A 21,315-nucleotide genomic window follows, 5' to 3' on the forward strand; every position below is an offset into this window, starting at 1 on the left:
CATGTGACAATACTGTGGGGAAAAATGTTTCATCTTTGAATGAAAGATGGTGCTGTAGCTTACAATGCCTAAAGAGTAACACTAATGAAAGATAAACTTTTGGCATTTTCCAATTTTGAGCTTTAGACTTGCAACCTTAGTCTTTTAATGTGAGGGTTTTTTATGTATTACTATCAGACTGAGGGAAGCCTTTATTAAGGGTTCAGGGAATCAACAATTTTGTGTTTAAAACTGAACTTGGCAAAAAAAAATTCAAAGAATTTTTATTCATAAAAATAGAAGTCACATTGATCATAGTTCCCATGAGTCAGTAAGTCACTTCACATGAAGCTGTAATTCCAGACCTAATGCTTCTGTGAAGGAATTTGTAGGGGATTTTACCCTGTTTGGCACTATATCCAGTTGATTTTCTCTGTTCACAGCCTGTTTGTTTCAAAAGATTGCTTTTGTCGTTTAAGGCCTGAGCAATGGGCTTGCTGGACCTTGGTGAGTTTTTTCGGATCAGGTCTCCTATTGTTCCTGTTAGCAGTTCTGCTAACTGTATTATTTATGTTAACTCTCATGCTAGTAGGCTTTCTCTAAAGCTCCTTTCCTTTTCTGGCTAATAGAAGTGAAAATGGACAGACTGTAAAATATATGTAATCTAAAGCCAAGATATATCTTCGCCTGCCTTGGTGACTGAGAGTGATGATTGCTAAAACTTTTTCTTTAGCTCAGCTGTTAAGCTAGGATTTTTCCCCATTTTGTTTCCTTTAGTCAATTCTTACTCTACTCTGCTACTTTAATAAAGTTTGTTTGAGTAGGACTAATAGCAAATGGGACTTCTGGGAAAATACTGTGTTCTTCATTTTCCCCCTCTGCCCCCAGTACGTAAAGCCGGCAGTGGCTAAGGAAGAAGCAAAGGAGTCAAGATTATTTGGTGCAGCGCTGAAGAAATGCATGATATTTTTTGACCTATTTTTACCTAACATATCTAAGGACATGCTATGCAAATGCTGCTCAAATTATGGTAAAATTAGACTTGAAACTTAATAGTTTTACGCTTTAAGAATTCCCACTTTTGTGTTATGTGCCTGCTTATTTATGCTTTCTGTGAGCGCTGCAGGCCGCTGCTGCGGAGTCTGACGTGGAAGTATCACAACGGTTCGTCTGTAAGAGCTCGGGTTGCTTTGAGGCTTGTCCCTCTTGGCTCCCTTCGTGTGGGCACGGGTATGCTGCGGCTTGTTAATCCAGCCCTTTAGAGGCTTTTACTATCTGACCATCGACCCTAGCGAGTTGCAGCTCCCACGGAGGAGGCTTTGGTGTCTTGCACTAGGCAGTATCACTAGAAAGACCAGCCTGTAAAGGTTGGAATAACAGAGAGATGACTAAAACACTGTGCTAGCAGATATGTAGCCATCAAAATGAGTGTGAAACAGTGAATAGGAAAGCTAAGCCTCACATAGCAGGAAAGTGAAAAGGAAGGGGGGAAAATATTCCTATGTTTTACTTTTTTGTGTTTATTCGCTGAAGCTATTGGCAAAACTCAGTGTGGAATAGCATAGTTAGCGTATTTGGTGCAGAATAACCCTTTAAACTCCCAAGCTGTTCGTTTCCTTAGTGTGTATAGGAGGTGAGTGCGTAATACAGCACAGGAAGGTGAGAAGTGGAAGTTTATAACTCAGTGCCTTGCGTTTTTGTTAGCTACGTCTTGCACTACCTGTATCTTATGAAAATGTTTGGAATTGTGATGCACGTGAGTTGCAGTTCCTGGGGAGTGGAGGTTAAGTCCTTATAGAAGGAATCACTGGGAGAAGCTAGTTAAATCTGCGTGTTTTGTTTGCCTTTATTTGACATGTTGCTCCCCGTATGATTTTTCAAACGAATGTTCCTGTAGGATAGGCTAGCAATGACACTTTGTTTATGGGACGCGTGGCACATTATATTTCTGTTTTTTCTGATCCTGGAGGTGTGTTTGAATCTTCATCTTAGATAAAAACTAGAATACATGTAGATCAGTGACTTTTTTTCTTTGTTCATTAGGAAAATGTTTGTATTTCGGTTGGGTATAACTACGTGAGATGCGCTCACAGCGTAGTCTGCAAAATCATGCAAAGCAGTGAGAAGCAGAACCACCTGAATCATTAATTTTACAGGTGCCAAAATACCAGCAGCCAGGTATCGGTGGGGTTTGAGGCTGCGGGCAGAGGCAGTGGGACGACTCTTCTCGGTGCCGCTGTAGGCGTCGAGGGCAGGGTGTGAAGAGCCACTGGAGCAGCGGCCTGCCCTCCAGGGAGGAGGGGGAAGGAGAAGCGGGACGAGGACACGGCAGTGTCTGACGCTGCAGCCCGAGGCCACCTGCTATGGGGCAGTGCAAATGGGGCGCAAGTCTAGTACTGCGGATCTGCGAGACCCTCTGTGCCCATTGACTTTAAATTGGTGTGCTGTCGCAAAGGTCATCCGTTACTAACGCAGAGGAAGCTGCCTTTCTTCCCCTTTGAGGTTTCAGTGGAGTGTCGTCAGCGCGGTTGCTCTGAGCCATAGCACGGGGAATGGGGAGCTTGCGTGGATTCAAATGTCTGCAGTGTAAATCGCCGCAGTCCCATGAGCGAGGGAGACAAACTGGGGTGGCGGTTGCACTCGAGCGAGAACGCGTGTTCGGGCCTGGTAGTGCCTAGGGAAGGGGACTGACGGCTCCCCGATGACCTGTGCAGCAGTCGTACAGACTGGGGGGTTTGCGCTGTTGAAAATATCACAGCTGTCTGCATGTTGATTTATTACTTCTAATGCTAAAAATATATTTACTTTGAGAAAAATATAAATGTAATGTGAAAAAACTGCTTAAATTATTTGGCTTAGCAATAACAGTAAGAACTGACTGTTTTGGTTTTTTAAAAGCCCCTTTATAAAATATTTTCTTACTGTAAAATACTGTTGATTAGTAGTATTTAAATTGCAATTAGTATTACACTGCATACATTAGCAGCTAAGAGTGTGTATTATATAGGTGTTTCCAAGCAATAAACAAAATGCTGTACCGAAGTCTGTGTAAGCAGGAAATAAGCTACAGCTTCACCTGCACAGGTTTCTTTGGTTCTAGACTGTATTAATTTCACTTGTAAGGTTTATACATTTGTATTTTAATTAGTTGAGCATCTCTTCTGTTCACTTTATTTCCATCCAGTTAATTTTTTTTAGAATAAGTGTTAGTTTTGGTGTAGTTTACTTAAAATACTTCAAAGTAAATATCATTCTCTTAACTCCATGGATGTTAAAAACTTACCCTCATTCTTAGATATGACTCTTCTCCATAATACGCCATCAAAATGTTTCTGGTCTTAGAAATATGTTCTGTATTTAGAGTTGGTCTTGTGCCTGAGTTGGGAAAGGGAAGTCAGCAGTAGTTGAACTTTCAAGGATTATAGAGAATTGATGGAAGTGGCACAAGATCAGATGATTTAGTAAGAATTTCACAACATTTAATGTGCAGAAATCTCATCATGGAATATCCAAAACTGAGCTAAGAAACAGTGAAAACTTAAGGACTGCAGCTACACCAGAGGTGCAGTGAAGATCTGAAACTTGAATGTTCTGCTGTTATTTCTATTTTCACCACCAAAAATAGATCAGACTTGAATTTGGAGGTCTAGTTTGCTGGCTAGTCTGGCTCTAGCTCTCTGGCTTTGTTCAGTGTATTTTGTCAGCATTTTGTGCCATTAGAGCACAACTTAGTTTATCCAGGGTGCTGAACTACTTGTGCTTGTTTCAGCTGCCCTCCCTGCTAAGGATCATTTTCCTAAATTTTCTGTTTTTTAAGAAAAGTTTTATGCTTCTTTGTGATTTAAAGCTCCTTGCAGTCCGATTACAAGAGTTAACAACGTATTTCTTTAGTCTTAAGGATGCAGACGAGGAACAGGCAGGAAATCAGTCATTCTTCTGCTTAGGGTAAAAGATGGTTTCCTGCTGGAGAAGCAGTACTGTGTTTAAGCCATATGATCCAAAATATTCATATCTGTGCCAGCTGTTTTAGATGTGGGAAATGCATGTGCTTTGCAAGGAATGAGACCCACTTGGTTTCATACATTAAGTTAGGACTGCAGGGCCAAGTAAATGAGAACAATAAATCTAAAATTTAATTCAAGAAAGTTTAATGTCTTCAGATACTTTAAGTGGTGTAAAAGCAATTTATTTCTTCTCTATTTCGTGCATATGTATTGTGCCGTACCATTAATTTAAACAGTCTGGATATAAAAAGTCTTGGTGGTGTGACATTCTTACTAAAATTTTGTGGGTATTTTTCAGGCAGAAAAAATGCTGACCATTTTGTGGTTTTTCCGAAACCATGTGTAATTATGTCATTTAACCGCACAATAAGGCTTTCTGTGGTACATTTTAGATAAACAGGAAAACTCATTTTTTACTTTGTTTTCATTGCAGAACTGTCTTTTTTTATTTTTAGTGCTAAAGTTGTTTGTTTTGTTTCAAAAATAAAATGCAGTTTGTTTCATCTTTCACAGGAAAAAATATACCATTAGCAACCTCTGAAAAGCTCCTTTTCAGGTTTGGATGCCTGTGATAGCATAATTTGCCTATTTTACTGAAATGGTGTTTTATGTCTTAAATGCCCGTGTTGCCAAAAAAATGATGTAAATATAAGCCTTTCACTTAGCCCAAAGGCAGATGATTTCTTCATTAAGGGCTCATCTCCAGGGAAATTTACAGGAAACTTGAGATGAATAAAATAATGGTATGAGGCTAATGCGCTTAAATTAAAGGGCACCGAATCCCAGCGTGGAGGCTCCCTTTCAAGACGTAAGTGGCCGTAAGTTGCGGTAGCTCCGCTGCCTTCCAGCGAGGGGCTGCTGTGCTCCTCAATAGAGCCTTTATGCGAGGGCTCAGTCATCTCCGAGTGCCGTAGCCTCAGATTTTACATGAATTATTTCAGCAATCTTGAATGTCCTGAACAGTAAAAATGGGTAACAGTATGCCAGTTTACTTCAAAAGCCCAAAGATCTGTGATTGGGAAATAGGTCTCATGCTCGATGCTTTGGTTGGAGATTGTTCCTCTCCTCTGTCCGCGTTACTCGGCAGCGGGCGATGCGGGAGGCAGGCGCTGGGGGCCCTTCCCTTAGGGCAGAGCTGGAGCCCTGTCGCACGCGTTGCGCTGCGAGTCTGGGCAGCTCTTGTTGCCCTGACTCCTGCACCTCCCTCGCTCGAGGCAACGTGGTGGTGGGAGCCTGGAGGTCCCTCTGCACGCACCCGAGCAGCTAGGAGAGTAAACTGGTGATTCCATGGTGGCAAAGCTTCACATGGATGTAATACCTACTTACCTCTCTCAGGAAGAGTCTAAATAGAAGGCACTGGAGGGATTAGGGTGGAAGGGAAAACTCCCTGAAGTATGTGCTGCAGAGAAAACCAGCTGAGGAGTTTCACCTCATCCATCAGAGAGCACTTCCTCCGCTGACGCTGCCCGAAGGAGTTGTGGCTGTGCCGTTTCTGGGGGAGAGCAGTAATTCACGCGAAAGGAGATCTCCACCACCTTCAGCTCCTTGTTTTTCCTCAGTGAGCCAACCTGGAGCTTGTGGAAAAACTTTACGTCAAAACTCATCACCCTAGAGTATAAAAAGTGGCGCGACTAAAGTAAGGACCGCCCTCTGTACTGGATAAATTGCAGCGTGTTTTTTGTTGATTGGGACCTGTGCTGTGATACAGTACTCTCTCTCTCCCTCTCTCTCTCTATATATATTTATTTGTTGTTTGGTAGGCCTGTACCTGCAGTCATGGGAGGCAGACACAGGCATAAATAGTTCCTGTCATTGGTTTCCTGAGGTTGGTGGCTTGTGTTATAAAGCAAGAGTGAAGCTTTAGCAACTGTGGAATGAGTATTTTTCTCATCTGCAATTTTGCACCTCAGTCATGTGGTGCAGCGCGAGTCCGTGCGCCCCGAAATGGTGTCCAGATGGCGCGTGCGAGGCTGCCTCGGCTGCAGGGGGGCGGCGCGGTCGCGTCGTCTGCGTCCTGCCTCTCCCATCACGCGAGAGCGGACAGAGCCAGCGCTGCCAGCCGGCGCACCGACTTCGCGCTTTAATGTCTGGTGTGGCAGAAGGATCTGGAGAAGTTGCTTTTCAGGTCTTTGAGCCTTGGTAAGCAGGAAGCTTCATGTAGTTTAGCTAGTTCAACGGGAAGTTTGTCGTTTTGTTACTCCATTTTTTGCAAAGAGCTTTCGAAAAATAAGACTACTTAACTTAGACTTGGACATGATGTTTCCTGTAACAGCCTTAAAGGACTGGATGCTTGAGGGGGGAGGCAGGGGATTACGAAGGACTTTTTTGAGAAGTAGTCGGGTACGAAAGATTGCTATGAATCGGGCATGTGAATACGAAACGCCCCAAATCAGATAAAATCAGGTGAAGTGGGTGCATCTTAACCAAGTGATTTACCTTGGTTTAAAAAAAATTAATGTTAATTTATTTAAAATTGTGTGTGTGTATATATAAATAATAAAAATGGTCATGATCAAATTATGTTAGATCGTAGGCTTGGAAGGAAGGGACCTCAGGAGGTCTCCAGTCCAGCCTCTTTGCTCAAAGCAGGGTCAGCTCCAAGGTGAGATCAAGTTGCTCCAGGCTTTAACCTGCTGGATCTTGAAAACCTCCAAGGGTAGACACTGCGCAACCCCTTTGGGTGACCTGTTCCACTGCTTGGCTGCCCCCCTGCTGAAAATGTCTTTTTTTTTTTTTTTTCTTTTATATCCAGTCTGAACTTCCTGTGTTTTCCACATACGCCTGTTGTCTCCAATCCTCCCCCATGCATCACTGAGGAGCCTGGCTCTCTCTTCATGGTAACCTCCTCATAGGTTTTGGAAGGCTGCTATTAGGTCCCCAGAGTCACCTCTTCTCCTGTAGAGATGTACCTGTTTCTCTTAAAATTGTGTGAGAAATTGGATTATCCCCCCCCCAAAAAAAGGCAGTATGTAGAGGTGTTTTTAGTAGTCTGAAAGTCTTAATTTCCATAGACTTTACTAGTTTGTGGCAGATACTTCAAATCATTAATTTTATTTTATACAAAATTACTTCAATGTTTACTTTCATGGGGATAGACTGTGGAGATGGAATGCAGATGTTAGAAGGAAAATATCTTGGTAATAGTTAATGGAGCTCTATCAGAGACTGGGAGAAAATGTTTAGCTCTTAACCTGCAGCATAGTCCGTCAGAAAACAAGAGCTGGGATAGCTGAGGGGTGTGTGTGTGTGTGTGTGTGTTTTGGTGGGTGTTTTGGTGGGTTTTTTTGTCCATCTTCACTTTGCAGTTGAACACTCCTTGGTGAATGCTTATGGTCAGATCACAACCTACTTTACAGTTACATCAATCAAATGGGGTTCGGGATGGCAATAATTTGTTGGGAAATGGTATTAATTCACTACCTAATTTACGTAGCATGTCTGACAAGTGATCTCTTTCATATATTGAATAATGTAGTGAAGATGAATAGTTTTTTCTTACAATGTTAATATGTTCTTTTTCAATGAACTTGATCAATGGATGAATCATGGCATTTGGCAAGCTTCTCCAGCTCTTGTTCCAGAAGCCTTATGTGTTCACAGAATAGTTCACTTTTCTGTTAGGAATAAAATAGGGTTCATCTCAGAATGAAATTAGTAGTGAAAGGGACATTAGTGGGTTTTTAAAGAAGATTCACATTATTCATAACTAATTGGAAGGATGCTTCTGGCAAGTTTAGAAGTGTGTAGGAGGACAAGATTATCTTGATGTGTCGGAGAGCAGATATTTTCTGTTAAAGACACTTTTTTTTCTTGTTGTTGAAAAAGGGAAGTATCTGTGGGAGGATAGCTTTTTCTGATGTGATAATTCAGATTTTATTTTTAGTCATAGTGTTCCTTGTGATATAAATAATAGATGGTTAACAGGAAGGCATTATCTGTAGCATTGGTAGGAAAGATAGTCTTTGGGGTGGGTTAAATATATTATCACAAGAGAAAGTAAGGCATCGAGTTGGACCCTACTTGCAGTACGGAAGTGTTGCAATAAATTGTGTGCATGGGAATGTCCTCCTTTCCCTGTCTCCCCGAGTGTCCAGGAGTCCTGATGTAGCCTGTGATGGGAATACTCCCATTTGTATCAAGTGCGTGTTGTGCACGAGTTTTCTAAATATCGGCTTCACCTTTTCTGCCAGAATCTCCATCATAGACTGGAGCAATTGAGATTATTTTTCTGCCAAGGCACCCCTTAAATGTATCAGGAGACTTAGGCCATCACAACCTGGAATACTGTACTGTAGTGCTGAAGCATATTACTTGGTGATAACACATCTTTGTCTTTATTAGCATTTAAAACTGTTTGGGTTAAGTCACACCTAGGCATATACAACTAGTACTTTTTTGTTACAAGTGTGTGTGTCACAGGGAAATGTCCTTTATCACTCCTGGAGTAATAAGGTGAAATCTTAAGGTAGCGTTGCTTCAGAGTTGTAGTAGTCTGTATCCACCTGAGCTTGGGAGTAAATAAGTAACGTGATGATTAAAGCTTATTGCCCTAAGTGCCTCTTCAGAACATATTTAACTCTGCTTCTGTAGAAACTTTCACCTTTTGGGGGCTTTGACTGGCAAGATGAGTGTATCGGCCTTGAAGCATCAGTGCCGTCTGGTGCGGAGAAAGCCAGGGTAAGAGTTCATCGGCAAAAGAGCCGAGACTCCGTAGGCTGAGTAGGAGTTGCCCAGCATAGTGACTGGTGTGCGGATTTTTGGTTCCTTCAGCCTAATGTTGGTGGCACAGTTTAGAGCTGTTTATATTACTTGGGCTTATACTGCAGTATTCCTACAGACTATTGCAAAAATTTTTCCTTTAAAACAACAGAAATGCTAGAAGTGTCATAATAACCCCACAAATAGTGGCAAGAACACTGGAGGCTTTATTATACTGAAACATCTAAAAGTTAAAATCTTGCCAGTTAATGCTTGGTATTAATCTTTGATATTGTTCCTGCTTAAAACATTTAAGATATTTCTTAGATCTTTACTTTCTCTTTAATTTGTAGGCACTGTCACGTTCAATTATGAAGCTTCTGTTCACATCGCTACAAACTAATAAAGTAAAATGAAGCTGTGGTCTGGACAGAATATTTTTTATTTTTAGTGTCATATTACTGAAATCATAGTTCGAGTTTGTTTCTAGTTTTTTTTTTTTTTTTTGAATGTTCAGTTTCAGCGAATATTCTTTCTTTTCTCTGTAGCTATTCAATGTCGAAGGCAAAATCCAAAGTTACTCATTGTTCTCTGAAGCGTTTAGTCCTTTGGTATCCAGTCAGAATTTGTTTGACGGGAACCAGCCTGCTCTGTTAACTAGCAAATATTAGCACAGCTCATGCTCTCCTAAAGCAGTATTAAATAAACTGTAGTAAAAAAGTGTTAGAAGAGTGTATTTGCAAAGCATTATTGAAATATGCAAAGAGCAATTTAGCAGAAATTGTTTTGTGTCGTGGCTACTATTTAACTTTTTTCACTGAAGTATTGTTTGTGCAAAACATTGGAACTGAGATTTTTAGGTCTGAAGACGCTATCTCCTTAAGTTCTTCATCCTCAAGTTTAAGTGATTTGACTAACATCTCAGTAGAATTTTGTGGCAAAGCAAAAAAGTGAATTCCTTCTGAGAAATGTCGAGTGAGTAGGCAGGGGGTTGTTGTCTTGAGAAACAAAGTAAAACACTATTAAGGCCTTCTTTGCTTGCCATGAGAATGAGAAAAGCATCCATTTTATTTCACTATTGTTTTTGAAAAGTTTGAAATGTACACTTAAATACCTAACTTTTTACTCTGTAGGAACAAATGGTAGCTAATATTGCTATATATATGTTATATTTTACTTTTATGTATTGGACATGTGTAGCAAGTTTCACTATTTTACCCTAAATAGTAAATCAAACTCATCTTGCAAAAGCCTGCTTTTTCTCTTAACTTTACCACTGTGTTTCTGAATTCAGTGTGATTAACCATTACCACATTAGATATATATTTGTAGCACTAGGATTTTAGTTGTATTTTTCTCTCTACATTAGTTGCTGTTTTTATTGCCTTATTAATAAGGAAATGATAAAACATGTTTTTATTTCAAGTAAACACCTTGCTGGTTTAAAAGGGGGGGGGCATGAAAACAGGCAGGCATTTTTGGAGGAAGGTACAGATCCTGAATCTGTGCTATTTTTAATTGATTTCTATTTCAAGCTGAAAGTGAATTTTAAATAATAGTTTTATTGAAATAATTTTAGATGGCTTTTACAATCACGCTATATTAATACTACGTAATTGAGCTTGAGGCTAGTCTGAAAGACAGATGCATTGTATTTTCAAGTTTTGGAATGGTATATCATGAGTAAAAAGATAAAATAAAATGATTGGGGTTCCATATTGCATATTAAGCTAATGTCCTGAAGGGATTTTATGCCTTTTTGCATGTCTCAAAGTCATTTTGAGGTTAGACTACTTAGAATTCTACTAAAAAAAACTTTATTGAACAGCAGATATCCAAAAAGTCTTGTATTAATTTGCTTTTGTTTTTGCTCTTAGACAGTACTACCCTGTTATAAACTAAAATCGCACATTCCTGAGTGTAAACTGATCATGTTCCCAATGGAAATTTCAGGAATACTTGTGGCTATTTTCAAAATGTGGAAATCTATTTATATTTTTTCCACTTGTTTTTCTTCCTAGGTTTTGGCACTGATTGCATTCATCTGCATAGAGACCATCATGGAATGCTCCCCTTGCGAAGGCCTTTACTTCTTTGAGTTTGTGAGCTGTAGTGCATTGGTGGTTACTGGAGTTCTGTTGCTTATGTTCAGTCTAAACCTTCACACAAGAATACCACAGATCAACTGGAATCTTACTGTAAGTTCATACAAATCTTCACTCTGTAAAAATAGCTACAAAACTTCTTAAATCTGGTCTTTGAACTTTACTTTCTAATAATTTAAGGCTCTCTATGCGTGCTGTTTATATTGAATAAAGTGTGCATTTTAGTTAAATTTATTTTGAATACTAACAGCAGAATGAGCGTTGAAATGTAGTAAGATTAAACAACATTAAATAAAACTGAGACTGTTTCCTGGTAGGTTCCCTCTCGGTAGGGAGAGAATTCCTGCTAGTGCCAGCAATTACTGTTTGTGGATGAAGTGGATAAAAATGCAGTCTGTAGTCATTTAACTTTGACAGCTGCTATCATCAGAATTAGGAACTACATTTATAAGGCTTGTAAATCATATTGAAAAGAGGGGTTAATATAGTTGTGGTGGCCTGTTCTTTCTTAAGCTGTTTTTGTATTAGGACAGTGCTGCATATAACTTTTTACACTACAACCCAACGATTATATTAACTTGCATTAAAAAAAAAAAGTGCTTTCTGCAAGAGAAGACCAGGTTTATTGAATTGCTTACGTACATAACTATTAAACATTGACTGGCAATGCTTAACATTCTCAAATACAAGGAGCTTTAGGAAAAGAACTGCTGGCAGTGCACATTCCTTTTGTACAAGTCTCCATTTTCGTGCTTTATTAGGAGTTAAACTTTCAGATTTGGTTGCGTAAACAGAGGTCATAAAATCAACACGTTAGTCACTCTAGCAAAAAAAATCTTACAGCTTTAAGGACGATATTTGTATCTACATCTGATGCTACAAATATGTATGTCCTCATGTTCTGTTTTATTTTATAATAGTAATTTTATAAGTACTCTTGGAGATACTGTTGGAGACCAGTCCTAGAGGTTTTCTAGGCTTCTGTGTGTGTTTTTTTTAAATAAGTTATTAATGTTGTAATATGCATATTAACAATAACTTGTTCATAAGCCTAAATTACTTGTCTGAAGTGAGAATGGAACGTGGAAATAGATGATCCTTTGTACTCTGGAGATGTATGACTTCTTGAGGAACTCTTGCTACATAAATTAAATAGATGAATTGAGAACCGTAACTGGTAACTGTTAGGTGGAGGAGATCCAGGTGGCTTGCAAAGCAAAACCCATGGAACCAGTGGAATTCTGTTGAACTGTCTTGCCTTTGCTCCTTCCACGTCCATTCTGCCTGTACTCTCACCATTTATCTTCACAGCAAGTAGGAAAGCAGCAGCTGCAGTGAGAAGTTAGTCTCTGTTTCTGTTGCCTGTCTTGTTGTTTAATAGGCATCGCAACAGCCTGACGGCTGATAACAGCAACTGCAGATTGTCTTTATATACCACACAGTTCTGTACTATGCCAGTGAGGTGTGCAAGAGCATGATAATTGTTAAGTGCATCAGTGTCACAGGAAATACATGATGGTTTTGCTGGTATGATGTGAGTTGTTACAGACTGAATACTAGATAGACCCAGCTTACGCTGAAAGCAGGCTTGGGCAAGACTGTTTCAGTCAGGAAACCACTGAGTATTGCATGGTGTCTATGATTTGGCTGAATTTGGATCTCTGGAAGAGTCAGTTTAATGACTTCAAATACCCTTGCTTCTATTTGTAGTTTCTGTTCTGTTGAGCCTAGTGGCACACTGTTTTTACTGCTTTGACAATACATTGACAATGCGTTGAATATACGTAAGCACACAAGGCCAAACGCTGCTTCTCCCTTGCCCCCAGATAACGCAGTGGACCTTGGTGGTGAACCTCTAGGCCCTTTCGGACACTGGCTGCTTACCGATTTGAGCAGCGCCCTTCAGGCAGTGGAATGACAAGACTGCTGCTCTGAATGCAGCATTACTTATTCATGCATAGCGCTCTGTTACAGATCTTTAGAAAAAGAGGGCTTAAAATCCAACTAATTAAAAAGTCAAGTATTTTGATATAAGCTCCTGAGTTTGAAGGATTAGGGGAATGGTGACAAACTCAAACCCGGATCTCAACAGCCTGGAGCAGTGCAGCATGGTCTGCATTCGATGTGAAGGCCAAATGGAATAAACTGCAAATGCTTTTGCTTCAGTTCATATAGCTGATCAAAAGAGAGATAAGCAAGTTTAGGAGGAAGTCCTCCTTGAAACACAGTGCTTGCACAAACTTTTTAGGAAAGCCATTTGTTTATAAATAATCCCATGTATTGAAAGTACTAGGCCATTGACCACTATTGTCCAACACAGGATTGTTCCCTTTAGTAGTTTACTGAAGTTGGACAGAATCCATAATGCATTAGAAAGATGTCTAATGTCCCCTATCCCTGGTTAAAATGAAAATGAATCAGTATATGCTAGCAGCTAACATCGTTATGCAGATTTATCAATTTCAGCTTTTTGTGTTTTTTATATTTCTAGCCATTTGGGGAAAAGAGCTTTGCTTTGATCCTAATTAGAGACTTGCCAGCCATCTTCAAAGTTTCTTGAGATAAACATTCCACGAAAGAAAATGGAGATGGCGAGGCCAGGAAAGAAACTTGCTTGGGTGCGTAGGAAAGAGGCAGATTTGCTACAGTAAGATAAAAGAACAGTCATTCGTCTGTGTTGTGTAGCACTATCAATATTAAGCAGAAATGCAAAGCTGGGGAAGCTGTCAGTGGAATTTTCCATTTCCTTTACGCTTCATGGCTGAAAGGAAACTTACTCTGCAAGGATACTTGCAAGTGGCATCGGGGAATGTAGCTCATACTACAGCATGGATTACTGCCGAACTAGTTGAGTTGCTGCTTTTGAATGTTTCTGTTCTGAGTTAACTAATAACGGAATGTTCATTGCTGTTTGTCTGGCTAAATTATTCTTTTTGTATTCATTATCTGAATTACAGGCGATTTACAATGAAAGTCTGAGGTTTTGCATCCAGACAGCATGGATGAAAGATGTAGAGCCAGAGTAGTAAGCTTAACAGAATTGCTTGTCGTAACTTAATTGGTCTGATACATTTGCATGCAACTTGCCAATCTTTCTGAGAATTATTGTCGCTGCAGAGTGATTCCACAGTAATTTTGCAGTATTCTTCTTTCAGTGCCGAGAACTGAGATGACTTGGAAAAAAAGTGATGGCAAACAGCTCAGAATACTGGAATTTTACAGTCTCTTAGATGAGAGTTTGTATGATGAGGTAAAGCTGAGTCAATACAGCAGCAAGTCATTGCGTAATCGGCCAATCAAATGGACTATTTACTTCCATGTAGAGGAAAAGAAATCTTCCAATAGATTTTGACCATTTGAGGTTTAAACATCCACTGCAACTCTGGAAGTGTATTTTGTATGTGCAGTTCTGAACACACAGAGTTGTTCATGAGCAGCCTCAAAAGTGGGGCACAGGATTGCACGTAATAAAAACTCATTTAAGCTCTGCCAACCTCCTGCCTTGGACTCTGTCCCGGGGAAGCACTACTACAGGGTGGCAATGAGGGATCAGGTGTGTTTCTTTGAACACAGATTAGCGGTTGTGTTTTTTGTTGCCTGTAAACTTATTTCATCATTGCAGTATTTTCTTATCATGCCAGCTTTGGCTCTGAATAGCTTAACTGGAAAGCTGTAATTCTAAGGCCTTCATGGGGTGATCTTGATCTTTCCTTTTTTGAAAAACCATCCTGGTTTTCTTTGGCTTGCTTAGCTATTGACTAAGAAATTGAGAAAGTTGTCCTTCACCTATGTTATTGTTAAGAGTGATGCCTATTAAGGATAAAAAGAATCTTTTAAAAATTTAAGAATTTTTTCAGAATTCATCTGCTTCAGGTGCACGCCGTAGGTGGCCAGTTCTCATGTGATGCAGCACAGTGTAAACAGTGATGCATTATTCTGTAATAAATACAAACAAAAGCTTAAAATACCAGGAAAAACTGCATGTAATTATTGCTAGTAAGGTCTGTTGCATTGTGAAGATAACTGCTGGTCCTGTCTGTGTGCAGGGCTGCTTATCAGAAAAAGGAGTATAGAAAGCAGTTAAGTAGAATTGAGAGGGAAATGGACAGGAGATTTCAGAAAACCAAAATGAAATTCGGAATGTAAAAGCATTCATTCAGAAACAGCATGTTTTGTCATTTGCAGCAGAAATACTGCTTCTAACAGAGCCAGTGTTCCAACTCAAAAATAATTAGAAATAAGAATAAAATCATACGAGTCTTCCATTTTTTTCAAAATTTTGGCTTCTCCGTGACCTTTCAAAGAGCTGACTGAGGTTTTTGCAAGTCACTTTCAGTGCTTCAGTTTTCTATAGACTTTATTAGAGATACTGCAGCAAGAGTGGATTTCTAGCAAGTGCTGAACACGTGGGGCTTGATTCCTGCACAGGCGCTGCTGGCTGCGCACGAGGACGGCGCGGGAGTCCTGGTGCTCCAGGCCCTTCAGAGGGCGGCTGGTGGCTGCAGTGGTGCCCTGGGCGTTGATGCTCATACAGTTAGTTTGGTTCCTTCTACCTAGGACCTATTTCTTTCTTAGGAACCATATTTCCATTAGTAATTCCAATGCAAATGGTCATACACTGTTTAATAACATGATTACAGAATAAAATTATGGGAGTTTGACCAGGGATGTTTGATGTAGAGTATTGACTGGTATGTTTGTAAACTTCAAATCGATAGGTTCGCATAGAAACAAGGGAAAAAAATCCCAAACCTTGCAAATAAAGTACTGGTTGGAGAAAAATTAGAGACATTGTACAACACGCACCAGAGGGAAAAAAAAAAAAAAAAAGCCTAAAAGGAAATGTTACTTTGAGCTCTCTCTTGTGGAAACTAACTTGGGCAGCAGCAGAAAACTAGCTTCGGTGACCTTTTTTTGACAAATTCAAGCTGTTGAAATGTGCAGGCTCTTTTCCAGTTTACATTCATTTTTTACATTCTATTTTAAACTCCTATGTATAAACTCTTGGATTTCAAAAAGGAAGTGATGAAAGAAACATCCAATTTAAATGGTTTTTGTTAACTAATTGTGTAATGGTACTGTCTGCCTTTTGAATAGTACCTGGTCACTTGTGCAGTCCCTTACTTCACCACAAATATAGGAGAAAAAGCAAAGCAGGTATCTTGATTGATTGTCTCTGAAGGTTTGTACATGTGAAGTCACGGAGAGGAGTGGATCAAGGCGTGCGGCTATCACCAGTGCCTCTGCGCAGCCTGTGTGGCTGATGGCCTTTGCAGTTGCAGGAGGCTTTTTTCCTACCTGTTAACAGACTTCTCGTATTCACAGCACCAATTCAGCCTGTCCAGCCTTGTCAGTCCAAGAACCGTGCCTGTCCAGACTTGACCCTTAAAAGTGAAAGGCTGTGGGTAGCACCGCCCTCCTATTTCAGAGCTGCTGCATTTCAGCTGCGCTTGTGGTGGTGCAGTGCTTTCAGAAGTGAGCATTGCCAGCTGTCCTCTTCTCCTCTCTGGGGATTCCCACCTTTACGGCAGGGTCAGCAGAATGAAGTGGCAGCCAACTTCAGTATGAAACGCTGTCTTGGCATAACCCATCTTCATCCCGAGTATGAGATAAAATGCCTCCTCTGCCCTCTACTCCCTCGGAGTGGGACAGATAGCTGCTGATGGCAGTATCGTACATGGCAGCAGCAAGTAAATGTCCTTGGATGCTCTCCTTTTGATGAATACCACCAATAGGACAGTTGGTGACTGAAGAGAATGACTTGTGAATAACCAGCAAGAGACAACAAATCAATCTTCCACTGAATCCTTTTGGGAAGGATAAAGGGAGCAGCAGCAGTCTAGAATGGATTTGGTTCAGCTCATAGATTTTATTCTCTGCTATGGATGGCAGCTTTGTACAGTGTTTTATGGCACACCATACTGTCTCATGAGGTTGCTGTAATTTCAGCAGAAATTCTTTTATCTGTGTGATGTGGTTTTTACTTTGTCTATAATAGTAGGAACTGCAGCTACATCGTGGCCAGATTTGAAACAGCTCATCTTTCAATTAGTTTATTCTTTTTATTGTCATGATTATTCATTTTTTCTTACATTGGAAAAAAGCAGCATTATTTTAGGGAGTGTCCTTTGCCTCTTGAATTCTTGCTCTGGTTCATTCTCTTTTTGTTTCTACTCTGACTTCTTTCAAAACCATCACAGGATTTTTTCCTTTCTTATCTTTCCACTCCAGTAAGTAACAAATTTTGGACTAAAAACCTCCACCAATATTTAAATTTGTGATGTTACCATTATGTACCTGTATTACAACATTATGAAGTATTATTGCTCCTTATACTCCAAGCAGTCCCTTACATGGATATGAAAGATTGAGCTAGTTTTTAATAAACCAGCCTTATTGTATGGGTATGAAACAATAATTAATTACATTAAAAGATTTTGACCTAAATATGGAAAATAAAACTGCAGAAATTGATAAATTGGAACCGCAAAATGGAATAAATCTAGATTTGAACTGTTAGATTCTTGTGCCAGGAGAAATTTGGTGTTCTTTATAGGGAATGCCATAAAATAAAATGTCAGTAATTGCCCTAATAAGTTTGTCATCATCATATCTTCAGTTTCCTGGATAGATTCATGACAGGCACTGGCCTAATTCCACTAATTTCAGCAGTATATTATATCCTGCAGTGTCTCAAGCTTCTTCTAAGAAGCCTTCAAGTCAAGTCATGGCACGTAGAGGGATGATAATGTCTGTTATTGTTGGACCTATCCACAACATCTTGCTGATAATACTCTCTTTTGACAAGCTGATCAAGCTGATAGATTCAAAAAGTCAGAGATCAGCAGACTTAATTAATAAGCCTGTCTCACCCTCTAATTTGTAGGCAATTATGTATCATCCAGTTATGCTTTTTTGAATATAGCATTAAGCAAGTACAAAGTATGTGTCTGGAAACAATCATCTAGTGAAGAAGAAATGAAAAGGTGGAATATTCAGCACATCTTTCATAATTTGTTCTGATGGTCGGCTCCCTTACCATTTAAAAAAAAAATAAGAGAGAGGGACCAAAAGAGAAGCCTTATTTCATTTTGAATATGACTTTTGGCTTAGCCTTTCAGCTGTTGATTTTGTTATGCTGTTGGTTTTGGTGTGCTTTTCTATGCTAAACTTAACTTTTTTTATCAGCTAGTATTTCTTGATTATTTGAACACTGGGATCTTCATGTACACAGCTCAATCTTTCTAATATTCAAAGCAGTTTAGGTTCTTTGATTCATTCTGTGAGAAATTTTCTCCTTCTTTCAAATAACTTTTGTGGCTCTTTTCTGTACCCTGTCCAATTTTTCAACATACTTTTAAAAATGTGGATACCGGAACAGGATGCAGCATTCCAGTGTCCCTTACAAAGGTAAGATTACCTCCCTACCTCCCTGTTGTGTCCATATGTCCAAAGGAATGTATAAGTGCCCTTTCTTCCTCTTTCTCCACAGTGTCACGTGTTGAGGTGCTTATCTACTGTAATTCTTAAGTTCTTCTCAGAGCTACTTCTTTCAAGATTTTGTCTCCACTCTGTAGGTCATTCCTGTAGGTGGCAAATATATTCAGATAGTCAAATCGATAGCCTGGCCTTTGGCTGAACTAAGATCCCTTTATTTAAGTGAAGGGCATAGCCGGTGTGGCTGCGCTCTCCTCAGTATGTACAGCTTCAGCGTTCTTGGTGGCATGTCTGCTGTAGAGACTGGATGAAAATGTTGAATACTGTTGGGTGTGCTACCTATTGACATGCATAGCAAGACTTTCATGTAGTGGATAATAGAACAGTGAGACTTCACCTTTGTGCAGATGAGATCCAGAGCTCTTGCTGGAGACCCTATTGGCATGGGCAGTGCTGTTAACTTAAAGCTGGAAGAGGAGGTTACTTGGAGAAGTTGTGAAATGCCACTTATTTTCTGATGTCTTGCTCTGCAAGGCAAGAATTAGATCATTAAAAATGCATTAAATAATTACTGAATAAAATTCCAATTTTGTTTAGTGCCTCTGCGTGCCGTAAGTACCAGATAAAACCTGTCCCAGCAAGCTTGAACATAGATGTAAAGTATCTGTCTTTAATTATATACTGGCAGGTGAAAAGATGGTAATAGTTCATATGAAGTTTCCAAGATACCCGCAACTTGCTTTTGTTTCCTTAGTATTTGCCAAGATAGTTTGGGTCTTACAGCATTCATTAAGTCTGAATACAGGGGCAGCAATAGCGATGAGCAGTGGATGGATATTTCTCAAATTTCTCAGGAGACTCTCCCTTTTAGATGAGGGTCAGGGCAGCTGCAGGTGAGTCATTATCCTTGAATGCCGTTTTCCCGGTGAACAGAACAGCATCAGAAACTTTTAGTTTTTACAATTACTTTTTCTAAAGCATTGTCAAATCACAGCTAGAAAAATAAAAGATGTTTTTGGATTTAATCACTTCTTTCTTCACCCGACACAGATGTTTTTGTAGGACCGCTAGGTACAATGCTCAGTTTGAAGTCTCTGTGCTGTGTAACTGGAACTTAGTCAACAGATTTGTGGCCAGGGAATAAGTTTAGATTTTTGTCTCAAGTATTCTAAGCATAACTTCTTAACAGCACTTTACTGGATGCCCTTTGCCAGAAATTACGCTGTAGTAAATGGAGGAGCAGGAACAGGAAGTTTGTTTGTTTTTACATATGAAATAAAAGGGTCTAGTGTGATCGTTTTTTCTTTGAATTGTAATTAAACAACAGTAGTGGTTTTTTATGGTGGGAAATAAAAGTTAGTATGCTCATTGTTTTGTTTTTTTAAACTTACAGTTTTAAGTTGCACAGCAAACTTGCTTACAGATTTTCTTTACCTCCCTTTTGGCTAGGATAGTATTCACCTTTCACTGATTTTGTGTTCCCTCAGGTTATCTGTACTGAACTGCCATTCCCTGCCTCCTTCACACCTCTACTTCCTCCCTGACTTCATCCATTATTTCAGTTATCATTAGAATATGTTATTTCCTACATCTCTTCAGTATTTGTCTTGGAGACCGTGTAGTGTTCCTTATCTCTGAGCATGGGCTCCAGAACAATATTTATCAAACTTTAAAAAAAGAAAAAAACATGTGAAAGATGCCCAGAATAACACATTAAATGGCTAGTCCCTAACAAATCCAGCACTTTGCTCTTCATTTATTTTAACGTCCCTAGGCCTTTTGATTTTTAAGTGTGATCAGATAACGTAGTGTTGAGTCAATTATTCTTTTTCCGATAGCTGCCATTCAGGATTCTTAGTTACGACCCAACATTATGTTAATGACCTTATTTTTGTACGGCATGGCAAGCACAATTACCTGAAAACTGAGTAACATTTGCTGCACACATTTAACTGAATTACATGTTGCTTACCATTTTTTTTTTTCTATGCTTGAAACAAAGCAAGAATTTTTCCTGATCCTAGAAGCCATTGGGGTGTCACTACATGTATATGTATGTTTTAAAATGTCTGCTTGAAACACGCAATTATCAATGCAATAGATATGTATATACCTGTGTCTTTGTTACACTACAGGTAGCTGTTATTCATAGGAATACCATAGGACATGGATTTGTTTACAAATAAGGCTTCAAAGAATTTGTAGAAAATTCCCTGAATGTTATCCGGGCAATGCTGGAAGAATTGTTGTGATGCGAAGGAGAATAAGGGGTTCCAGGAATGTCAGATAAGCATTAAAGTTTGAGATTCAGATTACTCTAGTGTCAGCTGAGAACAGCTTTACTCATTGCTTATACTAACAGTGCTTTTCAAATAATCCCGGTAGAAATTGGGGTAACGCGTTCACAGTTTGCAGTGATGCCTTACGTATACATACTCTTTGACTTCAGTTCACATACTAGTGTGCACACACATATTGCCTGTATAATAATCATTGCCTTCTTTTGTATAAGTGATAAACTGCTTAGAAAGTAAGAAAACATTGTTACAGTGTTTGTTCTAATCTTCCTTTACACCAATTCTGTTAAAAGCAAGCAAAGAATTGTTGTTTAGTAATACTAATGAATTTATTTTTATAGGATCTGGTCAACACTGGACTCAGCACTTTCTTCTTTTTCATTGCCTCTGTAGTACTCGCTGCTTTAAACCATAAAACTGGAGCAGAAATTGCTGCTGTGGTAAGAGAATTTGAACTTCTTTAAATGAGACTTGTATTTTGTATTAAAACTAAGGATAACTTTTCCATCATGCTCATTGAAAACTTCTGTTTGCTTCGCCATCCCAATATACTTACGATTTTACAGTTGGTTGTGCTAGTTTTGATTTTTTTAAAAGTATCGATGGCCTCCGAGTTGTTTGTCTTAAGGTGTTAGAGGCAAGACCAAACCAGAAAAAAAGTCTAGAGAACTCTTAACAGTTTAATTTGCCTTGCTTCTCTACAGCTAGCGTAGATATTACTGCCCTATATAGCAAGCCTGCACAAGAGATGCAACCAAAAGTTCAGATGAAGCTGGAGCCACTTGCACATAATCT

At 39.4% G+C, this 21,315-nt stretch overlaps 1 protein-coding gene across 2 annotated transcripts in view; it reads left to right on the forward strand.

Annotated features, from left to right (window-relative positions):
* CMTM4 (CKLF like MARVEL transmembrane domain containing 4) overlaps positions 1-21,315 on the forward strand; it is a 41,642-nt gene that overhangs the window by 10,584 nt on the left and 9,743 nt on the right. For both annotated transcript variants that reach the window (XR_010391469.1, XM_064519712.1), the window contains exons 2-3: positions 10,703-10,879; positions 20,862-20,960. Coding sequence is in view for 1 of the 2 variants with exons in the window: in XM_064519712.1 (XP_064375782.1) it covers positions 10,703-10,879; positions 20,862-20,960 (276 nt within the window). In the remaining variant the exon portion in view is untranslated. The remainder of the gene's footprint in view (positions 1-10,702; positions 10,880-20,861; positions 20,961-21,315) is intronic.

The sequence above is a fragment of the Dromaius novaehollandiae genome, chromosome 13 (assembly GCF_036370855.1).
Source record: "Dromaius novaehollandiae isolate bDroNov1 chromosome 13, bDroNov1.hap1, whole genome shotgun sequence".
Classification (NCBI taxonomy): Eukaryota; Metazoa; Chordata; class Aves; order Casuariiformes; family Dromaiidae; genus Dromaius; species Dromaius novaehollandiae.